Source organism: Malurus melanocephalus, unplaced genomic scaffold, assembly GCF_030028575.1.
Source record: "Malurus melanocephalus ecotype Western Australia unplaced genomic scaffold, MMel_1.1 scaffold_282, whole genome shotgun sequence".
NCBI classification, from domain to species: domain Eukaryota; kingdom Metazoa; phylum Chordata; class Aves; order Passeriformes; family Maluridae; genus Malurus; species Malurus melanocephalus.
Genome location: NW_026623514.1, coordinates 8,230 through 28,576, shown reverse-complemented (window position 1 = coordinate 28,576; position 20,347 = coordinate 8,230). Strand labels below are relative to the sequence as shown.

Below are 20,347 nucleotides of genomic sequence, written 5' to 3'. Positions count from 1 at the left end.
GCGGCCGAGGAGCCCGAGGCGGCCCTGTGGGTACCGGGGAAACCGGGGAACCGTGTGGGTACCGGGGAGAGGGAGGGGGACCGGGGAACCGTGTGGGTACCGGGGAAAGCGGGGGGGCCGGGAGGGGCCCGGGGGGGCGGGGGAGCGGCGGGGTTGCGGCACTCGGGAGGGGTCCCGGGGATGGAGCGGCGGCAGGAGGCGGCGATGGCCCCCGAGGGAGCGCCCAGCCCGGCCGCGGGCACCCCGGGACGCGGGAGGTGCGGGGGCACCGGGGGTGCGGGGGGACGCGCAGGGACAGTGGCTCCGAGAATTGAGGCACCGGGGGCTGCAGCAGTCTGGAGATGCTGGTCCCAGGGGTGGGAGCACGCAGGGATGCAGCCACCATGGGATTGGGGACTGGCTCCAGGGACACAGGCTATTAGGGATGCAGCAGTCGGGATGTGCAGGGTGCACGGAGTACYGGCTCCAGGGATTCCGGCCCCTGGGGCTGCAGCCCTCCGAGTGCAGGGGTTGCTTGTCCCCAAGRATGAGTGCATCTGGCGTGCAGGGGACAGGAGCTCCCAGCGAGGCAATGCCCAAGATGCAGGCAGCCAGGGAATGCCTCAGCAAGGATGTGAGGGTGTGCTGCGGCACCACGGATAGGGGGGAGACTGTTCCCAGGTTCGAGTGTCCCTTTACAACTCTGAAACGCTGCTGGGAAAAAAAAAAAAAAATCCCACAGTTTGTCGTCAGCCTTCCTGCCTGCCTTTTTCCTCCGCAACCCATTTCCTGTTCCCCTAAGCCAATGCTGTCAGTTCCGGGAGCCCCAGGGGATGCAGTGCTCCGGCCCTCCCTCCTCCGCTGCCCTGGTGTCCGGTGAGCTGTCGCTGAGATGTCCGCAGGCAGATCCCGGGTGCAGGCGGGTCCCGGGTGCAGGCAGAGCGCTGGCAGTGCTGCCCTTCCCTGCCCTGCCCTGCCCTGTCATGCCTTGTGGCAGTGCCACGTGGAGCTCTGTGGGACACGTGTCACTACTCCTGGCACAAGGAAAGCCTTACCTTGTTTTGCAGATTTTGCCATCCGCTGCCCACGCATCCTCCCCTGGCACAGCTCAAGCTGGGCTCTGGAAGTGTCAACAGAGCTGTCCTGCACAGCCCCTCAGGTGTGCATGTGCTTCCCCTGGGTAATTTCATCCCTGGCAGTCCTAAAATGCACCTTATTTTCCATCCTGGCACATTTTTTGCCTCCAGCCTGCTCCTGCTGCTTCYCYSTGCYCCCATCAGCACGTTCCCCAGCCCGGTGTGCTGCTGCAGGGCCCTGGCAGCATTGCAGGGTGACAGGAGCAAGAGTTTATTCCATCCCGCTCCTTCCCAGGCCCCCCAGGCTCAGCCACAGCTCCTGCTCCTGGCAGACAGCGCATCCTTCTGTCGGCACTCGCAGGCTCCGCGGCGCTGGGCTCTCCCTTCCTTTCCCCCTCTGCCTCTGCTTTCTGCTCTGGGTTTCCTCCAGACCAGCCTGTGGTGCCCAGCTCTACCACTTGTTTCTTCCCTGCAGATCAGCCTGCCCCTGGCTTTCCTTTGGGGCTCCGAGAGAGCTGGTGAGCAACTTTAGATGAGGGCCTGGAGCGACAGGATGAGCAGGAATGGCTTGAAGCTGAGGGTGGGTTTCGATGGGATATTGAAAATAAATTCTTCCCTGTGAGGGTGCTGAGGCTGGGGCACAGGTTGCCCAGAGAAGCTGTGGCTGCCCCTGGATCCCTGGAAGTGTCCAAGGCCAGGCTGGACAGGTCTTGGAGCAGCCTGGAATAGTGAAAAGTGTCCCTGCCCTTGGCAAAGGGTTGGAATGAGATGATCTTTAAAGTTCCTTTCCAACCCAAACCAATGATTCAATGATTCTGGGATTCCTCAGCGCATGGAGGGCCCCTCCAGGATCACTGTCCCAGCTCCAACCCAGACATTCCAGGAAATCCCAGCCCTGGCAGAGCACAAGCACAGTTTTGGCAGCAGCTGAGGGGAGGACACTGGCAGTGTCTGCCCCAGGAGGACATCACGGGAAAAGGGAGAAGGCACCACTGGAGCCAGCAGGCTGCCCACAGTCTGAGCTCCTGCCAGGGTGTCGCTGGCAGAGCTGTGCCAAATGAATCCCAGGGCTTTTCCCAGTCCTTCTGGGCTGGGCAGGGATGCTGTGTCTGACCTGGGCTGGGCAGGGATGCTGTGTCTGACCTGGGCTGGGCAGGGATGCTGTGTCTGACCTGGGCAGGGCAGGGATGCTGTGTCTGACCTGGGCAGGGCAGGGATGCTGTGTCTGATCTGGGCAGGGATGCTGTGCCCGACTCGGGCGGAGATGCTGTGTCTGACCTGGGCTGGGCAGGGATGCTGTATCTGTCCTGGGCTGAGCAGGGATGCTGCTCCTCACCATCTTGCAATGCAGCTGGAAAGAAATCAAGGTGTTCCTGCTGCTCCATCCCCGACCTCAAGGGTCCCTCAGCCGTGTGACAACCACAGCACGGCCACATTGTGCCCCCTGCCCGGCCCCAGGCAGGGGGAGGACGCTGTGGCCGAGGCTGCTGGGCCCAGACAAAGCTCCATCCGCAGCACAACGCGTGAGGCCAGAGATTGGCTCCGGCTTTACGTCACCGAGGAGGAACGGCAGCATCAAGGGCTTTTTTTTTTTTTTTTTTCTTTCTCTTCGTTTTAATTCTCTTGCAATCTCTGTCCAAAAATAACCCAAGCTCCCTCCCCCAGGAATGCTCTGCATCAGAGCTTTGGCTCCCTCGCCCCCTGTGCATTAGCCTGGCAGCTGCTGAGCAAAGCCATTATCGATGTCACAGCGTAACCTTGGTTAAAAGCACGTTTGGGGAGGGCAGTGTTGTATTTTTTTGGGGTGTGGAGGGGCAGGGACAGATGGGAGGTTCCAGATTTTCTGGGCCGGGCATTTCCAGGGTGTGGGGTGGGCTGAGCATCCCCCTCCCTGCCCGCTGCCGGGGCACCTGGGACTCTGCTGGCGTCAGGGAATGATGTTTGAGCTGGGATGTCCCGGTGGCCCTGCTCCTTGGGAGGTGACAGTCACCATCCTGCCACCAGCTGTCAGCCGTGTCGCATTCTCAGGGCGTCCCGCAGTCCCCCCGCGGGACCTTGCTCTGCCCACACCTAATGCTGGAGGGAAACCTTCTAGGGGCTCGTTTCTGACCCCACCGGAGCAGCTCAGCCCCGAGAGCCTTCCAGGGAGCAGGGGAGGAGTTTTCCCACTCAGCCCCCGGGATCTTCCCAAGCTGTGCCTGCCTGGTCTGTGTGGGATGCAGAGTGTGGAACATACAGGGGGCAGGTGAGGCAGCCTCCTCTTGTCCCCCCATGCTCTCCCTGTGTTTTTGGGGAGCTGCCCTGCCCCAGCTCCCACAGGAGTTGCCAAGTGACAGCCACAGGTTGATGGGTGAGCAGGGCACAGGCAGGATGGATCCCTGCATACCCTCTGCCCGCTGGGGTTGGGCTACCAGGGCTCCCCAAAATTTCTGCATGTCCTCTGTGACACCGCCAAGGGTCTCCAGGGGGGTTCCAGTGCCTCGGGGCAGCACCCAGACCCCCACTCACTCTGTGAGACATCACTGGGCTGGGCTGGCATGGCAAAGGGCAATTCTGAGTCCAGAGGGTGCAGGGGGAGCCAGATCTGGCTCCTGAGGAGAGATCCACTAAAGGGAGATGTCCGCAGGGCCGTGCCAGGTCACCTCATGTCGCAGCAGGGCTCAGGTGCCTCCATCCCAYGGGAKCAGGACAAGATCTGGCASTCAGAGCCAAGCCGGTGGYATCGGGCCACCATCCCACAGCAGGGCATGTGACATGCCTGGCCTTCACCCTGCCCTGCACCACTGCAGCCCGCAGCCAGAGTCTCTGTAAACTGATTTCAGACATTTAAAAATAAAGAACAATCGGCATCGAGGTTATACCGAACACTAGAGCTTCCCACGGAACTACTTTATCATGTTCAAAAATATTTAATCCCAGCAATTTTCACATTGTTCTTATAAAAACAGACATGTATGAAGGGAAATGAAATGCTTCGTACATTTTTGGCACATTTTTTTTTCTCCTTTTTTTTTTTTTTTCTCTTTTTTTTTTCTTTTTCAACCGTTACAAATTACAAACACACATTCGTTGTTTTGAAAGGAAAACCCCTAAATCCCAGCTGTACACGGCAGAGCTGCACCAACCACCTCAAGCTCACCCAGCCTCCCGTGCTTGCGATCGTTCTACAAGGACAAAAGAAGGACACCAGCAGCCAARGACGGGGCTGTGGCTTCGCTGCCCTCCCCAAGGGCTGGCTGGGGGTGGGACATGTGGTCGGGGTGGCCTTTTGGGGTCTGTGTCACCACTGTGTGGCTGTGGCAGGGGTGAAGGAGCGCAGGGGTGGAACTGAGGGGCTGATTTCTGCCTGTCCTGAAGCTCCCGTGTTTGCACATCCCGCCTGCCTTTCCTTCCGAACAGCTTCCCCTTCACCCCCTGCCCGGCTGTGGAACCCCGGGAGGTGCGGGGTGGGCTGTGCAGCCCATCCTGCTTACCCTGAGATGCTGCCGGGGGGCAAAGGGCGAGCTCCGGCCGTGCCGGATCGGGCAGTTCTGGCAGGGTGACGGCAAGTGCTGCTGGAGAGGAACATCGGGCACAGAGCAGAGAAACACCGGTTGGGAGCTCTGCTCGCTCCAGGGCGGCTTCCAGGGCTCCCAGCTGTGCTGGGCTGGCGGCTGGGYGACACTGGTGACACTGGYTGGTGCTTCTCCACAGAACATCGCCCCGGAGTGCTGGCGCGCCGCCTCTCCACATCCAAAGCGAAGCAGGAGAAAGCAGCACGCCCCTCGCGTGTGCCAGGCTGTCCCGAGCCCTGCAGCGAGGACAGTCCCTGCGCCGGTGCCCCCCGAGCCCCCCGGGGGAGGAACCCACTGGGAGAGCCGGGAGCTGCGGGGTGGGACCCTGCGGGGCACCCTGCGCTACCTCAGCTCCCAGCAATCAACCGCAGGCTCTTGCAATGGAGACATCTTTTAATTTTTAACAACATCAGAACCGCAAAAATCCCCCTGCGGCTGTGTGGGCAGTGCCGGGGGACGCTCCGCCATGGAGGGGGACGCTCTGTCATGGAGGGGGGACACAGCAGTGCCCCCCGTGCCCCCCTGGCCTCACCAGGACCCAGCTCTGCCCCGGCTCCCGCTGCTGCCTGTGCCCAGGGCTGGGCAGCACACCTATCGCAGTTTAAATAGAATAAATACAGTGAAGAAAACAGTAAAATCTTCAATAGAGAGGCAAAAGGAAAGACAACAGCAGGTCCGGGGGTCCAACCAAACTCCACGTGGTCTCTGGATTAGTTACTGAGGAAGTTCTATGAGAGCACATTAAGTTCGCTGCTGGAGACTCTCTTACCGCTGTCCTTATATCGAAACCTCGTATTCTCGTGTTTCCTGCGAGCAAGGAGAAGCCAGTTGAGGGCAGCAGCTGCATTTCAGGATCATCTCCCCATTCCCAGCCAGCAGGAGAGATCCTGGGTGTTGTTTTGCTCCCAGGGGAGCRATGCCCTCGCAGCCAGGACCCCGCAGCCCCCTGTGCCTCCCGCCCCACACGGACCCGTGCCCCACTGCTCCATGCTCCCTCAGCAGCCTGGCTGGATTCATCCCCACCCAGCCRAGCCCCTCAGGAGCGTCCCCAGCAAGGACAGGCCCAGCAGGACTCACCCCTGTCTCATAGATCGGGTTGTCAAACTCCGTTTCTACCGTGATCTGGCTGTAGGGGTGGGAGTACATGAGGGGCAGGCGGAGGCTGGAGTAGTACCGACACCTGCGGGGAGAGGCCGGGTCACGGGCAGCACGGGCTGATTCGGGAACAGCCCCATCTCTCACATCCCCCATCGCAGCTCCTCCAGCACCCYGGGCACTCCAGGGCACTCCCAGCACCATGCCCGGGGTGTGTGGCTGGTGAGGGCGATGCTGGGGCAGCCCTGGCTGTGCCCCCCGGCTCTGTGCCAGCCCCACCTGGTGAGATAGATGTACGCTCCTCCCAGCAGCAGGGAGATGATCAGCACCGGGATGAAGATGGCCAAGGCCATATTTCCCCCCTCGAGCGATGTCTCTGCAGCAGCTTCTGCTACTGGAAGGACAAGATCTATTATGTTGGCATTTGCAGGCACCGTGTGATCCCCTCTGTGCCTCTCCCCCTCCTCCCAGGCTGCACCAGGATCCTGCAAATCCAGGAAACCCACGTCACTCACCTTCCAGAGCGTGTTCAAAGCTGTCCTGGTTCACTGCAAGAGAGATGGAGAGTTACTGGTCTGGAGCCGGGTTTTGAGTGGGTGCTGGCAGCTGTTGCCTGCTGGGGAACCCAAACCAGGAATCTCCTGCCCCATTTAGTCCCAAACYACGCTGTGAACTCCCTGTTTTTAATAAGCTCTTGGTGTTTGTAAACATGTGGCCAGACCTGGGCTGAGCAGAGCCCAGATCCAGAGAAGTTCTAGGTCTCAGCTGAGTTCAGCTCCCAGCAGGGGTCTGCAGCCAGACCAAGGTCCCYGGGCTGTCCCAGGTTGGGGACAGAGTTGTTGGCTGTCCCTTGCCCCCATCCCCTTCCCTGTTACCTTTGCAGATGGGCAGGGGGCCGCTCCAGTGGGATGGCTGGCCCAGGATGCATTTGATGGTCACCTCYCCCATGAGCTCAAAGCCTTCATAGCACATGAAGGTCAGGGACTCTCCTGGCAGGTAGAGGCGCTTGTAAAGAATTTGGTACCCRTTTTCTGGCAGCCCTGGATTGTCACAGGCCAGCGACTCCTCAGCTGAAAGGGAATGGAATACATCCAGGGTGAGAGCCCAGGGCTTGGGCTGCTGAAGGAGAGAAGGAGCCTGGGGGCAGTGAGCAAGCACCCAATCTCTTGCCCCACCCTGCTTCCAGGTAGCCCAAGGTTCTGCACCCCCAGAAAAGAGCTGCCCAGGACCCCCAGAGAGGAGCTGAACTGCACAGGAGCACGAGAGACCGCCAGGACTTACAGACGCAGTGCGGGAGCCGCGAGGTCCAGATGGGGGTGCCGGTTTCGCGGCTGTAGCAGGTGAGCAGGGAGCTGCCCTCCAGCACGAAACCAGGGTTGCAGGTGTACTGGATGGTGGTGCCCACCAGCAGCACCGGGTCCGAGATGAGGCGGGTGGAGTGCTCCACCTCRCCCGGGTCCGTGCAGTACATAACTGGGGAGAGAGGATGGCTAAGAGGGGAGCTCCTTGGAGCAGGAGCCCTCGGAGCGGGGAGCCCATCAGAGCAGGGAGCCCCTTAGAGCAGGGAGCCCCTCGGAGCAGGGAGCCCCTTGAAGCAGGGAGCCCCTTGGAGTGGGAGCCACTTGGAGCAGGGAGCCCCTCGGAGCAGGAGCTTCTCAGAACAGGGAGCCCCTTGGAGCAAGAGCCCCTCGGAGCAGAGAGCCCCTTGGAGCAGGAGCCCCTTGGAGCAGGGAGCCCCATCGGAGCAGGGACCCCATCAGAGCAGGGAGCCCCTTGGAGCACAGCCCATGGGAGCAGGGAGCCTGGCACAGCAGCGGGACACACACTGTTCTAGGATATGGGATGGGGACAGCAGCACCGTCCTGCTGCGGCACTTACTCTTTTCACAGAAGGGGGGGTCGCTGCTCCAGCTGAGGTCCCACTGGCAGGTGAGGGTGTCGCTGCCCACGATGTCGTAGCCCGGGTCACACTGGTAGGTGATCTTGGCCCCTCTCACCAGCTCTGTGTGTGATGTTGTCTTCCAGCCGTTCTGGATCTCGGGCAGATCRGAGCAGGAGTCGTTGCGGGACACCTCTGCAGCCAAGAGGGATTGTGGCTGTCACCCACCGAGCACAGCCATCCTCAGAGCCCCCACTGCTGGACACACGGCTCTCCCCAWGAGCCTGTCCCTCCCCACAGCTGTCCAGCCCCATGCTCCACAAAGCAGTATCCCCTGGACATGGGGAAAGGGCAGCAGTAGGGCACAGAGACCCTTTGAAGCCTTCCCAGCCCTGACCCTACAGGCAGGCAGAGGGCTGGGCTGGTGAAAACAGAGCTGTGTCTGTGCTGGGGTCAGGACAACCTGGGAACACCGGGCTGAGGAGCAGGACAAGTGCCAGCACCGCGGTCACAGCACAGCTCGGTTGCTCAGGGGGGGTTTGTTCCTTGCTCTTCCCGGGCTTGTTTGCCCAGGTGAGGGGTTGTGCCCTGCTCCCTCCAGCCCAGAGTTCTGCAGAGTGCTGAGAAGGGCCCTGCAGCCTCCCAGGGGCTCTGCATTGCAGCTCGCTCTGTCTGTCGTAGCCAGGGCTGTCAGCAGCAGTGCGAGGAAAACACGCCTGGAAGGAGCCTGGCMGGGGAAGGAGAGGCAGCCAGAGCCCACAGGATGCTGAGGGGAAGGAATGCCCTTCCTGGTCCTTGTCCCTGCCGTTGGCACCCACAGCCCCAGCCTGGCAGACACAGCTGCCCCGAAGGAGGATGGAACRGACATCTCCAGGTGCAGTTTGGAGCAAAGAGCTGGGAGCATCCATCTCACCCAGGAATTGGCTTCAGTGACCACCCCTGCCATCAGCTCATGCCTGACAGGGTGTGTGTGGGGATCCTGCATCCCTGTTTCCAGCAATTATTTTCCTCTGGGCCAGACAGGGGTTAAGAGGAAGGGAAAATGCCAGCCTGAAGGAGGGGAGACATACAGGGCCACCCCAAAAGCGGCTGACCCGAGACCTGCAGCTGGGCTGGGGGATCTGCAGGAGCTGGGTGGGATGTGAAGGGAGTCCTGGAACCACAGGGATTCTCTCTGCTTCCAAACCCAGYGCCGGGCCAGCCTGGGCTGGCTGTGTGCCACATCCTCACCCCAGCACCCCGCTCCCCATACCTATGTAGTTCATGATGAACCCTTGCCCTTTCCCAAAGATGAGCCCRGCAGGGTCCGAGTGGAACTGGATGGTGAGGTCGGGGCTGGACGAGTAGAGCTTCTGGGGGCCGCTGCTGCCGATGTACTGGCCCAGGATGCGGGCGGAGAGCTCGTCCCCGTCATAGATGGTGAGGATGTCGCTGTTGGTGATGTTCAGGCTGAGAGGAGAGGTTGATCAGAGAGTGTGCTGGGAGCCCGGGCAGGACACAGCAGCGTGGGGCTCGAGGGACAGCCAGGTGACCTCCCTGTGGGTCACCTCTCTCAGGGTCACCTCCTCCGGGTGACCTCCCTGCGGGTCACCTCCCTCCGGGTCACCTCCCTCCGGGTCACCTCCTCCGGGTCACCTCCCTCTGGGTCACCTCCCTGCGGGTCACCTCCCTGCGGGTCACCTCCTCCGGGTCACCTCCCTCCGGAAGGACTCGAGGCCGGGCGGTGCCGGCAGCTCCCGGGACCCCGCTCTTAGAAATGCCGGTCCCGGCGGTGCCGCRCTTGTCCCCGCGGCCACCAGAGCGCAGTGGCGGCCCGCGGATGGCGGGGACAGCCGGGAACACCGGGCAGGGACGGCTGCAGCCTCCATCCACSCCGGGGATGCGGCTGCCCTGGAGTGGAAGGGGATGGGGACTCTCGCTCCTGTCCCCCGCTCCAGGGCCAAGGGCAGGGGATGGATGCACACACCGGGAGACACATGGCTCTGGTGCTGGGTGACACATGGCTCTGGTGCCGGGTGACACAGGAGAGACTGGCGCTGGGACAACCCTCCTCCCCTCCCGCCGTGGGAAGAGGGTCAGAGAGGAGCACCAGGATGCTCCTGGCCTCACAGGAGATGCCTGAGCTGATCCCCAAACGTTTCATTAGGAATGTTCTTGGAGGGAGCCCAGCTAATCCCCATGGCAAGCTGACATTTCTAGTAAATCTCTGCTTTCTGTCAAACACGATTTTCGYGGTGACATTTATGCCTGATGACTTCAAATCTCTTGGCCTCCRGTTCTGCTCAGCCCAAGCACCCACAGAGCTGGGAGAGGTGTGCTGGGAGCTCCAACTTGGGATTTTATGGGGAGCTTTAAATCTTTATGACTCTAAGCCTCTACTTGAAACACGTCCTCCTCTTGAAAACCCAAAATAGCATCAAAGGAGGCTCCTGCTGCAGCAGCAGGAGCAGCATTACCATGCCAAGGGCTCCCAATCTGGCATTGGATCCCATTCCCCTCTGACCCWGGCGTGTTCAGCCTGGCCTTGCTGGGTGGCTCCGCTCCCTCAGTGCCTGTATTTCGTATTCAGCCCAAAGACTGAGCTGTTTCCATCTCATGGATGCCCCCAGGCTCTCCTAACCCTGCATGACCCGGTTCCCAACGTGCTGCCTGTCACCCCAAGTAGCACATGGCCACGTGCTGCTGTGGCACCATTCTCTATGGCGAGTTCTGAAGCCACTGGAGCAGCAATTAACTGCTGGGATGGGTGGTGGAATGATGCTTTGAACTCAGGGAGCACCACTCAGTCCTGCCCAGGGTGCCAAGTGCATCAAAGGGGATTATGGAAGCACTGAGGGGAAGAACAGGACACGGCAAAGCTCTTCCCTGYSRGAGTGRGGARGCCCTGKCARAGTTTGCCCAGAGAARCTGTGGCTGCTGCATCCTGGAAGTGTCCAAGGCCAGGTTAGACAGGGCTTGGAGCARCCTGGGACAGTGGAAGGTGTCCCTGCCCGTGGGAGATGAGSTTTAAGGTCCCTCCAACCCAAGTCATTCCAAGATTTTTGGATTCCACAATGGCACAGATCCCTGGGGCGAGGRGAGCAGGATATCCCAGCGAAATGAGGTGAGCACTGCTGGGTCAGAGACAGACACGAAGCTCCTGAGCTACTCACAGCTGGATGTCCAGGAAGAGCCGCTTCTCCTCGCCCACRTGGATCCTCCAGATGCAATCCTCCCCCTCCGTGTAGGGCTCCGGCCAGTTGGGGGACAGGATCACCCCGGCCACGGCGGTCAGCTCTCCCCCACACGTGGCTGTGGGGACAAAGGGTGGGCAGAGCTCAGCAGGGGCCCCGGGGTGCTCACCCCACACCCAGCATTGCCCAGGGACAGGACTGACCTCGGCACAGCGGCTCCGTGTCGTTCCAGTAGGGGTCCCGCATGTTGATGCACTCGATGACAGCGGGACCCTGCTCCAGGGAGTGCCCGGGGTCRCAGGTGAACTCCACGGTGGTGCCCAGGTTGTAGGTGGGGTCCGAGGTGGTGAAGTTCCCGTTCTGGATGTAGGGCTCATAGCAGTGGCCCCGCTCGAAGGCTGGAGGAGAAACCTGTGAGCTGTGGGGACACGGAGCTTCTCCCTGCTCCGGAGTGTCCCTGGGTGATCCTGGGATGTGCTGCAGGATCATTCCCACGAGAACCTGACTGCTAAATCCACCCCTGCATCCCCCCCTGCATCCCCCTTGCATTCCCACCTGAATCCCCCCTGCATCCCTCACAGCATGGGTGGCCCCCCTCCATGAAATGTTTTACAGGCAATTAGGATAACAATAATTTATCTGCTCTGAGCCATGCCAGCCTAACCAAACCCCRCTCCCGTGGTGRATCAGCWCCAGGGATGTGCTCAGGGCACTGCWGGGCASTGTTTCCCAAACTGGGGAAYGCCAAGTGGGAATGATCCTGMAGTGGGATCATTTAAATGWCATTTAAATGACAACGGGAGCTACAGAGGGGCACCGGGACTGCCCTTCCTGCAGCCACCTGTCCGTAGCTGCCCGGGCATCCTGGMTGAGCCGGGCACTGCCCTCGGCACGGGGACACAGCACCTTCGAAGCGGATGTTGAAGGCYGTGGCAGCCGCGGGCTCCTCGGCGAGGAAGTCGATCCTGATGGAGGAGCCGTCGCTGATGACGCCCTCGAAGGGGACGCTGTCGGCGCGCAGAGAGTCGTAGAGCACGGCGGAGCGGTTGGTGTCCCCGCTGTACACCACCATCCTGCGGGGCAGCGAGCAATGTCACACGGGACAGTGTCACACGGGACAGTGTCACACGGGACAGTGTCCCCGTGTCCCACCCGGACACAAGGATGGTGAGGTGGAGCAGATGGGACCAGATGGGAGCTTCCAAATTTTGGTATATTCTGGGGAATATTTTTCTCTCCAAGACAGACATGGAGGGGATGGAGCGTGTCCAGGGAAGGGAATGGAGCTGGGGAAGGGTCTGGAGCACCAGGAGCAGCTGAGGGAGCTGGGAAAGGGGCTCAGGCTGGAGAAAAGGAGGCTCAGAGGTGACCTTGGGGCTCTGCACAATTCCCTGACAGGAGGAGACAGCCGGGGGTTGTCAGGCTCTGCTCCCAGGGAACAGGGACAGGATGAGAGGAAGTGCCTTGTGTCAGGCAAGGTTTAGACTGGATATCAGGGAAAATTCCTTCCCAAAAGGGCTGTCAAGCATTGGAACAGCTGTCTGGGGCAGTGATGGAGTTCCCATCCCTGGAGGGTTTTATCAGCCGTGTAAATGGGGCACTTGGAGACATGGTTTAGTGGTGGGCTTGGCAGTGCTGGGRGACAGCAGAACTCAATKACMTTAGRGGGCTTTTTCAACCYMAATAATTCCATTTTTGTGTATTTAGCACCCAGCAAAAGGCTCCCTCAGCCTCACCTGTCCTTCTCGGTCAGCAGGAGCTTCTCGAAGTGCAGGTGCAGCTTCTGGCCCGGGGGTGCCCCGATGGCCCACACGCAGTACATGCTGCCCGAGTGGTTCCCGCTGTAGCTGGGGGACAGCACGCGGCCGATGGTGGCGTTGTGGATTGTCCCTCCACACGGAGCTGCAACCCAGAGCGTGGCACCGCTGGGATCAGCACGGAGACACAGGTGGCATTTGTGTCCCCCAGCTCAAGGCTGAGCCCCTCTGCCCGGGTCTCCTCAGAGTCCGCAGTGCACAAACCTCTTGCCTGGCTCGGCTTTGCTCTGTACATATTTATATGCACAAATACATATTTATATATATATAYTCACACACATAAAATCTTAATTTCCTCTCACTCAGCTGCCTAATAAGGGGACAGATTCTGCTGTCACTGCCTGTGGCACCTCAGGCTGTGCTCTGTGTGTGCTGAGCATCRCTCTCACCCTCTCCCAGGACCACGCTCAACACGTGGGGCACAGAAAGGGATTTGTTTTCCTCATCAGAGCCCAGTTTTCCACAGTCCCAGGGCTGAGATGTGCAGGTACCTGAGCAGATGGGCTCGGGGCTGCTCCAGTGGGGCCGGGAGGCGTTGATGCAGGTCAGCATGCGGGGGCCCTGCAGCTCGTAGCCCAGGTGGCAGTGGAAGTGAGCAACACCACCCGAGTGCAGATCCATCACCGTCACCTCTCCRAAGTCAGGCCTCCGGGGGAAGTTGCAGCTCAGCATAAACACTGGAACGAGCACATTTGGGAGCTCAGGGCTCAGCAGCCACCCCGTGGGGACGTGCTGGGTGTGCCCACATGTCACCCAGCCCCGGGTGCCGGCTGCCAGCGGCAGAGCACCACCAACCCCCCACCTGTTACTGCTCTTGCCCAGACCCAGTTTCTATTTTAAAAATAATTTGCTGGGACTCATTTATTTTTTACAGCTCTTGGAGGTAAAAAATAGACCGGCAGTGTGAGTGTRTGCAGGAGGAGCTGCTGCTCGGGGACAGAAACGGGGCAAGGCGGGTGTGAGAAGCGCAGCCAGCACTGGGGTTGGGGACATCGGGGCACATTGAACCCTCTGGGGTTTTTGGGACCGACCCCAAAGCCCTCTAGCCCCATCAGAGACACACCCACCCTGGTAGTGGAGCTGGAATGTCCCCACCACGTCGTCCTGGAAGGTGCGGAAGTAGACGGAGATGGTGTTGGTGGGGCTGCGGATCACCTGGCCCTCCACCAGCAGCGTCTGGTTGGCCAGGACCACCAGGGCATCGCCGTCCACGCCGCGGATGGACAGCACCTCGCCRTCCGACAGGTTCACGCTCTTCACCTGCGGGGCCAGCAGAGACCTGTGAGCTGTAGGGGCAGGGTGGGGGTCCCAGCAGGGCTCTGGATGAGCGGGGACACCCAGCCTTGTCACATAGAACCGCAGAGCATCGCACYCTCCCTCGGCACCGCTCCAGCTGCAGGCAGGAGCTGCTGGCCCTCGCTGCTGATGGAGCAGCCTGAGCCCCTCATGAGCCTGAGGGACTCCTTCTCCCTCCCCAGGACATCTAGAGATRCACTTCCAAGCTGAATACTCCTGAGCAGCACAAATAGACCCAAATCACCCTCCTAAAGCCGAGGATTTGCACAGGTGGGGAGGTGAGGAAGAGGAGGATGGAAGGGCACCATCCCCAGCTCCACCCCGGCAGCAGAGCTGCATCTCGAGGCTGAGCTGCCCAGCACAGCTCCACAACMAAACCAGGGCACTCCTCAGGGTTTGGAGCACCAGGAATCCCCCCCAGGATCCCTCACCCCACTGGAGAGCGGATGGGGAGCCACACGCAGCAAGTGCATCTAATGAGCACTTCCAAAAAGGCTTTAATTATTATTTGGAAATAGCTGAGCAGTAACCTCGCATTTACATTTCACGTCCATTTAGCTTAATAAATGGGCTCATATTTCAGCAGAAAGATGCTCATCAGACCGTTTGTTTGCCTGAGTGTGCGARGCCCCGGGCTCTATATTTAGCACCAGCCCAGCCGTGATTGGGAGCGCTCCCGACAATGTTGTGACTGCAGCGATTTGTGGCTGCTGTCACCAGCGTGCCCACCTCCCCCTRGCACACAGGGCCGGGATGTGCCCGGCTCCAAGGACACTGCGTGGAGCCACCCCCAGCTCTCGGCATCCTCAGCCTGCTCCCGAGGGAAAATCCCTGGGAAAGCCTGTTCCTCACTGCAAGGCGGGATTAACATCCCCAGGCTGGTTCGGGATGTGCCTGGGCTCACCCCAGCCCGTGCTTCAACCCAAGAGGAGCTGGTTTTGCCTTGTTTTGCAGCAGGGTGCTGGGTCCTGTCAAGGAAAACATGGACAGGAACATAGACCAGGTGCAAATCAGGCCCCCGACCTGTCCTGAGTAATTTYTTTTTTTCCAGATGTTGTCTGAAAAATGCGCCTCCCCAGCTTGGCCAGCACATGCTGCGGCTGGTGGGGATGGCTCCGATTTAATTATTAATTAATGGGATGAATTAGGTGCTATTTGGATGAATTATTTGGAGTGTGGGATCCGTGGATCTAAGTGGGGGTCCATAAAACGCCCCCAGCTCCCACTGTGACAGAGCTTTGCTTCCCCAGCTGGGTCTGGATCCCTGCAAAGATGTTTCCAGGCTGTTCCAAGCACATTTTGCTCTGCGATCCCTCGAAGCCACAGCTGCTCCCCAGCAGTGACGGTGGCACCACGCACCTGACATGGAGCCAAATCCCTCGGGGAAATTGGGAAGAGGGTTCAGGGGAGCAGCTGGAGCTCTGTGGAACGGGGGAAARCAGGGTTTGGTGTCACAGGACGCACACAGGGCTCCACCCTCGGGAGAGCCAGCAGCCCGGAGCAGGGTGTCACCGGGGTGTCACCACAAGTGCCACTCGCTGTGCCAGCACCGGGCTGGCATTCCCAGAGGAGCCCGGAGGAACCAGCGAGCGCAGACACTGCCGTGGCCCCGCGCCAAGCACCGTCAGCCCCGTGAGAGGGACCATATGTGCGAGCTGCTGCCAGGGCTGGGAGCACGGGCTCCCATCGCAGCCTGCACCGACGGCAGCTCCTGCAGAGCCTTCGGGAAGGCAGGAGGGATCCTCGAGTCGGGCTGCCAGCCCCGCTCACCCACTGGAAAAACCTCTTTAGGGAAATTCTGTTCCCTGCCAAGAAGATTCAAGAATTTTAAAAATAAATATAATTTCACGAAGTGTTTTCAGAGAGCTGGCTGCTCGTGGCTCCCGGGGCTGCCGTGGCACAGGAGGGGACTCGGCTCTGCCTGGAATCTGTAGGGGTGCAGGGGAATCAGTGAGGTGAGCAGGGACCCCGAACTCTCACCCAGCTCCCAGCCTGTCCCAGGACCATGCCTGACACCCAGGCTTTGTGTCCGCTCCTCCCCAAAGGCAGATTSTCCCTGCAGTGAGGGAGGGTCTGGCTCCAAAGGAAGTGGAGGGTCCCAGTGCTTGTCCAGGAGGAATTTTGGGCAGGGCTGGAATGCCACGGGCATTTCTGCCACCACCAGGCTGTCCCCAAACCCTTCAGTGAGCTGTGACTGTCCTGTCCCAGGGGTTCCTCTCACTCCTGCAGATGCCTTGAAGGAGATTTGGGGGTACAAGGCAGCACCTCCCCACTACAGGAGCTGGGATTCAAATCCCAACCCCTCTGATGGGACCCCATACCCCCATTCCAGGCTATCCAGCGCCTTCCCTTTGGAATTCACCCCTGAGCCCCGAGAGGTGCTGCAGCACAGGGCACTGCCATCTGCAGCTGGGGCCGTGCTCCACCAGCACGGACCTGCTGTTGTGATTTAATTTGTCTGAAACGCTCCGAAGCATCAGCAAAGCGAAATGCAAAGCTTGGGGGGGTTGGAGAGGCCAATTTTATGCTCCATTAAAACCTCAGCTCGCAACGGAGCGAGGTCAGGAGCGGTGTCACCTGATGGATTATGGACAGAGGCGAATTTACAGCACAGCAGCCTGTCTTTAGCACCCTGTGGATCTGGGGAGACAGTCGCTGTGTCCAGCTGCTTTGACACTGCCACGGAAAAGTGATTGAGCTGCTCAGACACCCCAGAGCTCAACCTGCACCGCTGCAGCTCCCAGGGCAACCTCCCCACCAGGACTGGCAGCCACGGTGCCCTGGGGACCTGTGCCTACCAGTGGGACAGCGGGGACAACCCTGCTGGAATTCCTGCTCCTTTTAACTTAATTTAATTGCACACATTCAAAGCGAAGGGATTTTAATTGGATGCAAATGTTGACACGGAGAAAACACAATTGCAGGATTGCAGGGAGCATGGAGGCCCTGGGCTGGTTTGGCTCAGAGAGCTTTTGGAATGTGCAGAGGGGGTGTCTGCCCTCCTCACAGCCTCGCTGGGCTGAGGGATGCTCATTTTGGGGAGATGGCACACACCAGCCTGGCTGAGACCCCTGCTCTGATGGGTGGGAGTTTGCTGAGCACTTGCACCTGCCAGAGAGGGAACCTGGGCTGCCCTTCTGGGCTTCCTGCATCCTCAGGGCCACCCAAACCCCTCCCAGAGGGTGCAGAGGGCGGGGGCTGGTGGCCCCTCCCCATCAAGAGCCTTTTTTACAACCTGCCGCCAGTGCCTCTCAGTTAAATTAATCGCGTGACATTTAAAGGGTTTGATCATCGCTGACATTCAGGATGTTMCAGCTCCCTCACTGAGTTCATTTATTATCAGGCCTCAGAAAAACCTATTTTTTTTTTCCCCTGGAAAGGGATAATTTACCGAATGCACCTGCCTGGGGCAGAGTRCCCGAGGCTGTGGGTGCTTGGCATCATCTGCTGTGGTGACCAGGGGGGTCTGGCTTTGGGGATCCCCCCGAGGCACTGCTCACCTGGAGCTCGACGCCRTAGCCGGTGTAGACGGTGACGTTGTAGGTGCACTGCAGGTACCCGTGCAGGGGCAGYGGGGGATAATCCGTGGAGTCGATGTAGCCCTCGGGCTCGTGGAAGCTCATGCTGCAGAGCACTGGAGGGACAGGGACACACAGCGGGGTCACACCAAGGGACAGCCACCTGGCACCTCCCTGCCACACCCCAAAACGCRGCACCCTGCTCCCTGCTCCATCGGTGACCCCATGGAATCAGAATYCTGGGGTGATTTGGGTTGGAAGGGACATTAAAGGTCATTTTTTTTCACCCCTGCCATAGGCAGGGACACCTTCCACTGTCTCAGGCTGCTCCAAACCCCGTCCAGCCTGGCCTCAGACACTTCCAGGGATCCAGGGGCAGCCACAGCTTCTCTGGGCAACCTGAACCAGGGCCTCCCCGCCCTCACAGGGAAGGATTTCTTCCCAATATCCCATCTATCCCTGTCCTCTGCCAGTGGGCAGCCACTCCCCCTTGTCCTGTGCGTCCATCCCTTGTCCCCAGTCCCTCTCCAGCTCTCCTGAAGCCCCTTTTGACCCTGGAAGGGGCTCCCGGGAGCCTTCCCCCAGCTCTCCCAGCCTYTCCTCATTGGTGAAGTGTTTTATCCCTCCAGCCATAAAGAGCACGGAGACCAGAAGGKTTTTGGCAGCCCCTAACCCCCTGGTTTTCGGGGGCTGCCCAASCACAGACGTGCTCCCCACCCCGTGCCGGTGCTCGGCTCACCCGGGGTGGGCTCCGTGGTCGTGACGGTGGTGGTGATGATGGTGGACGTGGTGGTCTCCTGGCTCTCRTCCGACGCCGAGCCGTGCGCGTCCCTGTCCGCTCCGTTTGTCGGGATAACGGCGGCGCCGGCGGGAGCCGCGGTCGGAGCCTCTCCGGCATCCACATCATCCACACTGCCAGGGAAGGATCGGGACAGGGCTGGAGGCAGCGTGGAAGGGGAGATCTGCAGCGTGGGGCGGCTGGTGGTGGCCTGCTCCCCCCAGGGCAGCTCGGGGGGGCTCCGCTCCGTGTCCTCCGCTGGCGCTCGCAGCTCTGGGGCGGCCGTGGGGAGCCTGGGGCTCCGTGGGCTGGCTGGGGGCGCAGCCCCCGGGGGCCCTGCCAGGGTGGGCTTCAGCCTCGGGTGTTTCCTGCCCGTGTTTGCTTGTTTTAGAGCCGGTGGCTTTTTCTTAACGGGGGCAGTTTGTTTGGCATCAGCTCTGGGGGYAGCGGTGGCCGCGGGCAGGACGCGGCTCTGCAACACCCGCGTGGGCTCCACCGCGGGCGCGGCGCCGATCTCCGGGGCCGGCAGCAGGTTGAGGGCAGTTCCCCGCCCGAGCTCTCCGGTTCCGGGGTCTGGACCCTTGGCCCCGTRCCCAAAATCCTCATCTCCACCAGTCAAAGCGGTGCCGTGCCCCAGCTCTGCCGGGCCCGTCTTCTCCACCGGTTCATCCTCGGCGAGAGGCTCCGCGCTGGACGGCACCGGCGCTGCCCCCGGTTCGCTGTCTGCAAAAAAAAAACAGGGAAAAGTGGGACTCGGGTGAGATTGGAGCTGTGCTGAGGATGTGAAATCAGCCCCCCGAAGSGCTGTGGCTGAAGGAACACCCACAACTTCCCAAAGAAGGAACGAGCGGCCCCCACAGCACAACACACCCGCCCCGGCAGAGCCCGCTCAGGCACCGAGCTGGGAACGGGGATGGCAAGGGAAATCGAGTCACCAAAGCCGCCCGGCACCGCTCTGGCCAAGGGGTGACTGCATAAATACAGATTTATCCACCASCGTGGGGTGACCGGGCTGTGATCCACGGGCTGGAATTCGCCGTGAGCTCCATGAGACGCCGCAAGGAGCTCYGAGAGTCAACGCTTTCCATGGAAACAGCAGTTGCCAGGGAAAGCTCTTAATGCACGGTACTTAAAGACTGTAATTCCAGCCCCYTCACCTCCCCCGGGAGGGTTTGGAGCCCCCGGAATGCAGGGTCCCTGTCCCTGTGTGGGTTTGGGGGGTCTGCAAGCCCCCAGCCCCACTGCTGCCGAGTGCTTCCCTTTGTGGCTGCACCCCAAGGCACTGACTGATCCCTAAATCAGCTCGAGATGCCGTGACGGGCTCATGGTGACAGCCAGGACCTGTGTCCACCACGGTAGCGGCTCTCCATGGGATGGGGGATGCAGCAGCAATCCAATTCCTCCTTGCCAAGCAAGTTCCAGACAAATCTCGCTAGTACGGGGTGCCTTCAACGAAAGCTCAGTTCTGGGGTTACAATTAACTCGATGGTTTTGTGTTTCAAATTCTAATAATGAAGGTAAGGCCGGAATGAAAAGGGGGAAAAAAAAAAAAAGAGGCTTTTGGATGTGAATCCTGAAACACAGGGTGACACTGCCCAGAGGGCCCGAGGGATGGCACAAGCGGCCCGTGCAGAGGGACTGAGCAGCGCTGAAATCTGACTTTGCTCCATCTTCTGGAAAGCAGAAGCAGTKTCTGGCAAGAGCCAAAGATGAGAAACACAACGGGGAAAGGCAAAAGCTGGTGAATTAGCCTGAAGGATGGAGTTGCCAAATCTCTGGCAGTCCCTGCAGTGTGTTCCGCAGAGTCCTTGGACACCCTGCTGGTGCCTGGGCTGGTCCTTTCCCCCTGAGACAGCTGGGGACAGAGCTGTGCCTGTCCCAAGCCACTGCGCTCTGCTGCAGCCACCAGCAAATCCCTCCCCGAGGGCTTCCTGGCCCCTCCCGCTGTTTTCCGCAAGCCAAAACATTAATTCCTTAATTAGCAAGTGGTTCARCAAACCCATCACCCATTCCCTGAGCCATTTAGGAGACATTTCACACATTTCATCCATTCTGTAGCCACTGGTCTGTGTCGGCTCTGAATAATCTCCCTCCAGGAAGGTTGGGTGCCTCGGTGTCCCCACACTTCGGGGGAGGGAGCTTCCACACCCTCTGTTTGTTTCTGGGTGCCTCTGCTTCCCTCT

At 60.1% G+C, this 20,347-nt stretch overlaps 1 protein-coding gene across 1 annotated transcript; it reads right to left on the bottom strand.

Annotated features, from left to right (window-relative positions):
• Positions 1–5,039: 5,039 nt before the first annotated feature.
• Positions 5,040–18,887, bottom strand: SEZ6L (seizure related 6 homolog like; the record flags this gene model as incomplete). The annotated part of the gene is made up of 16 exons (XM_057376546.1): positions 5,040–5,416; positions 5,687–5,789; positions 5,984–6,098; positions 6,220–6,252; positions 6,580–6,774; positions 6,986–7,177; positions 7,583–7,777; positions 8,835–9,031; positions 10,735–10,873; positions 10,959–11,153; positions 11,662–11,828; positions 12,492–12,657; positions 13,064–13,249; positions 13,640–13,832; positions 17,369–17,502; positions 18,126–18,887. Coding segments are annotated over 16 exons (3,002 nt in total), but the record flags the coding sequence as incomplete, so codon positions are not given.
• Between the last annotated feature and the right edge of the window lie 1,460 nt (positions 18,888–20,347).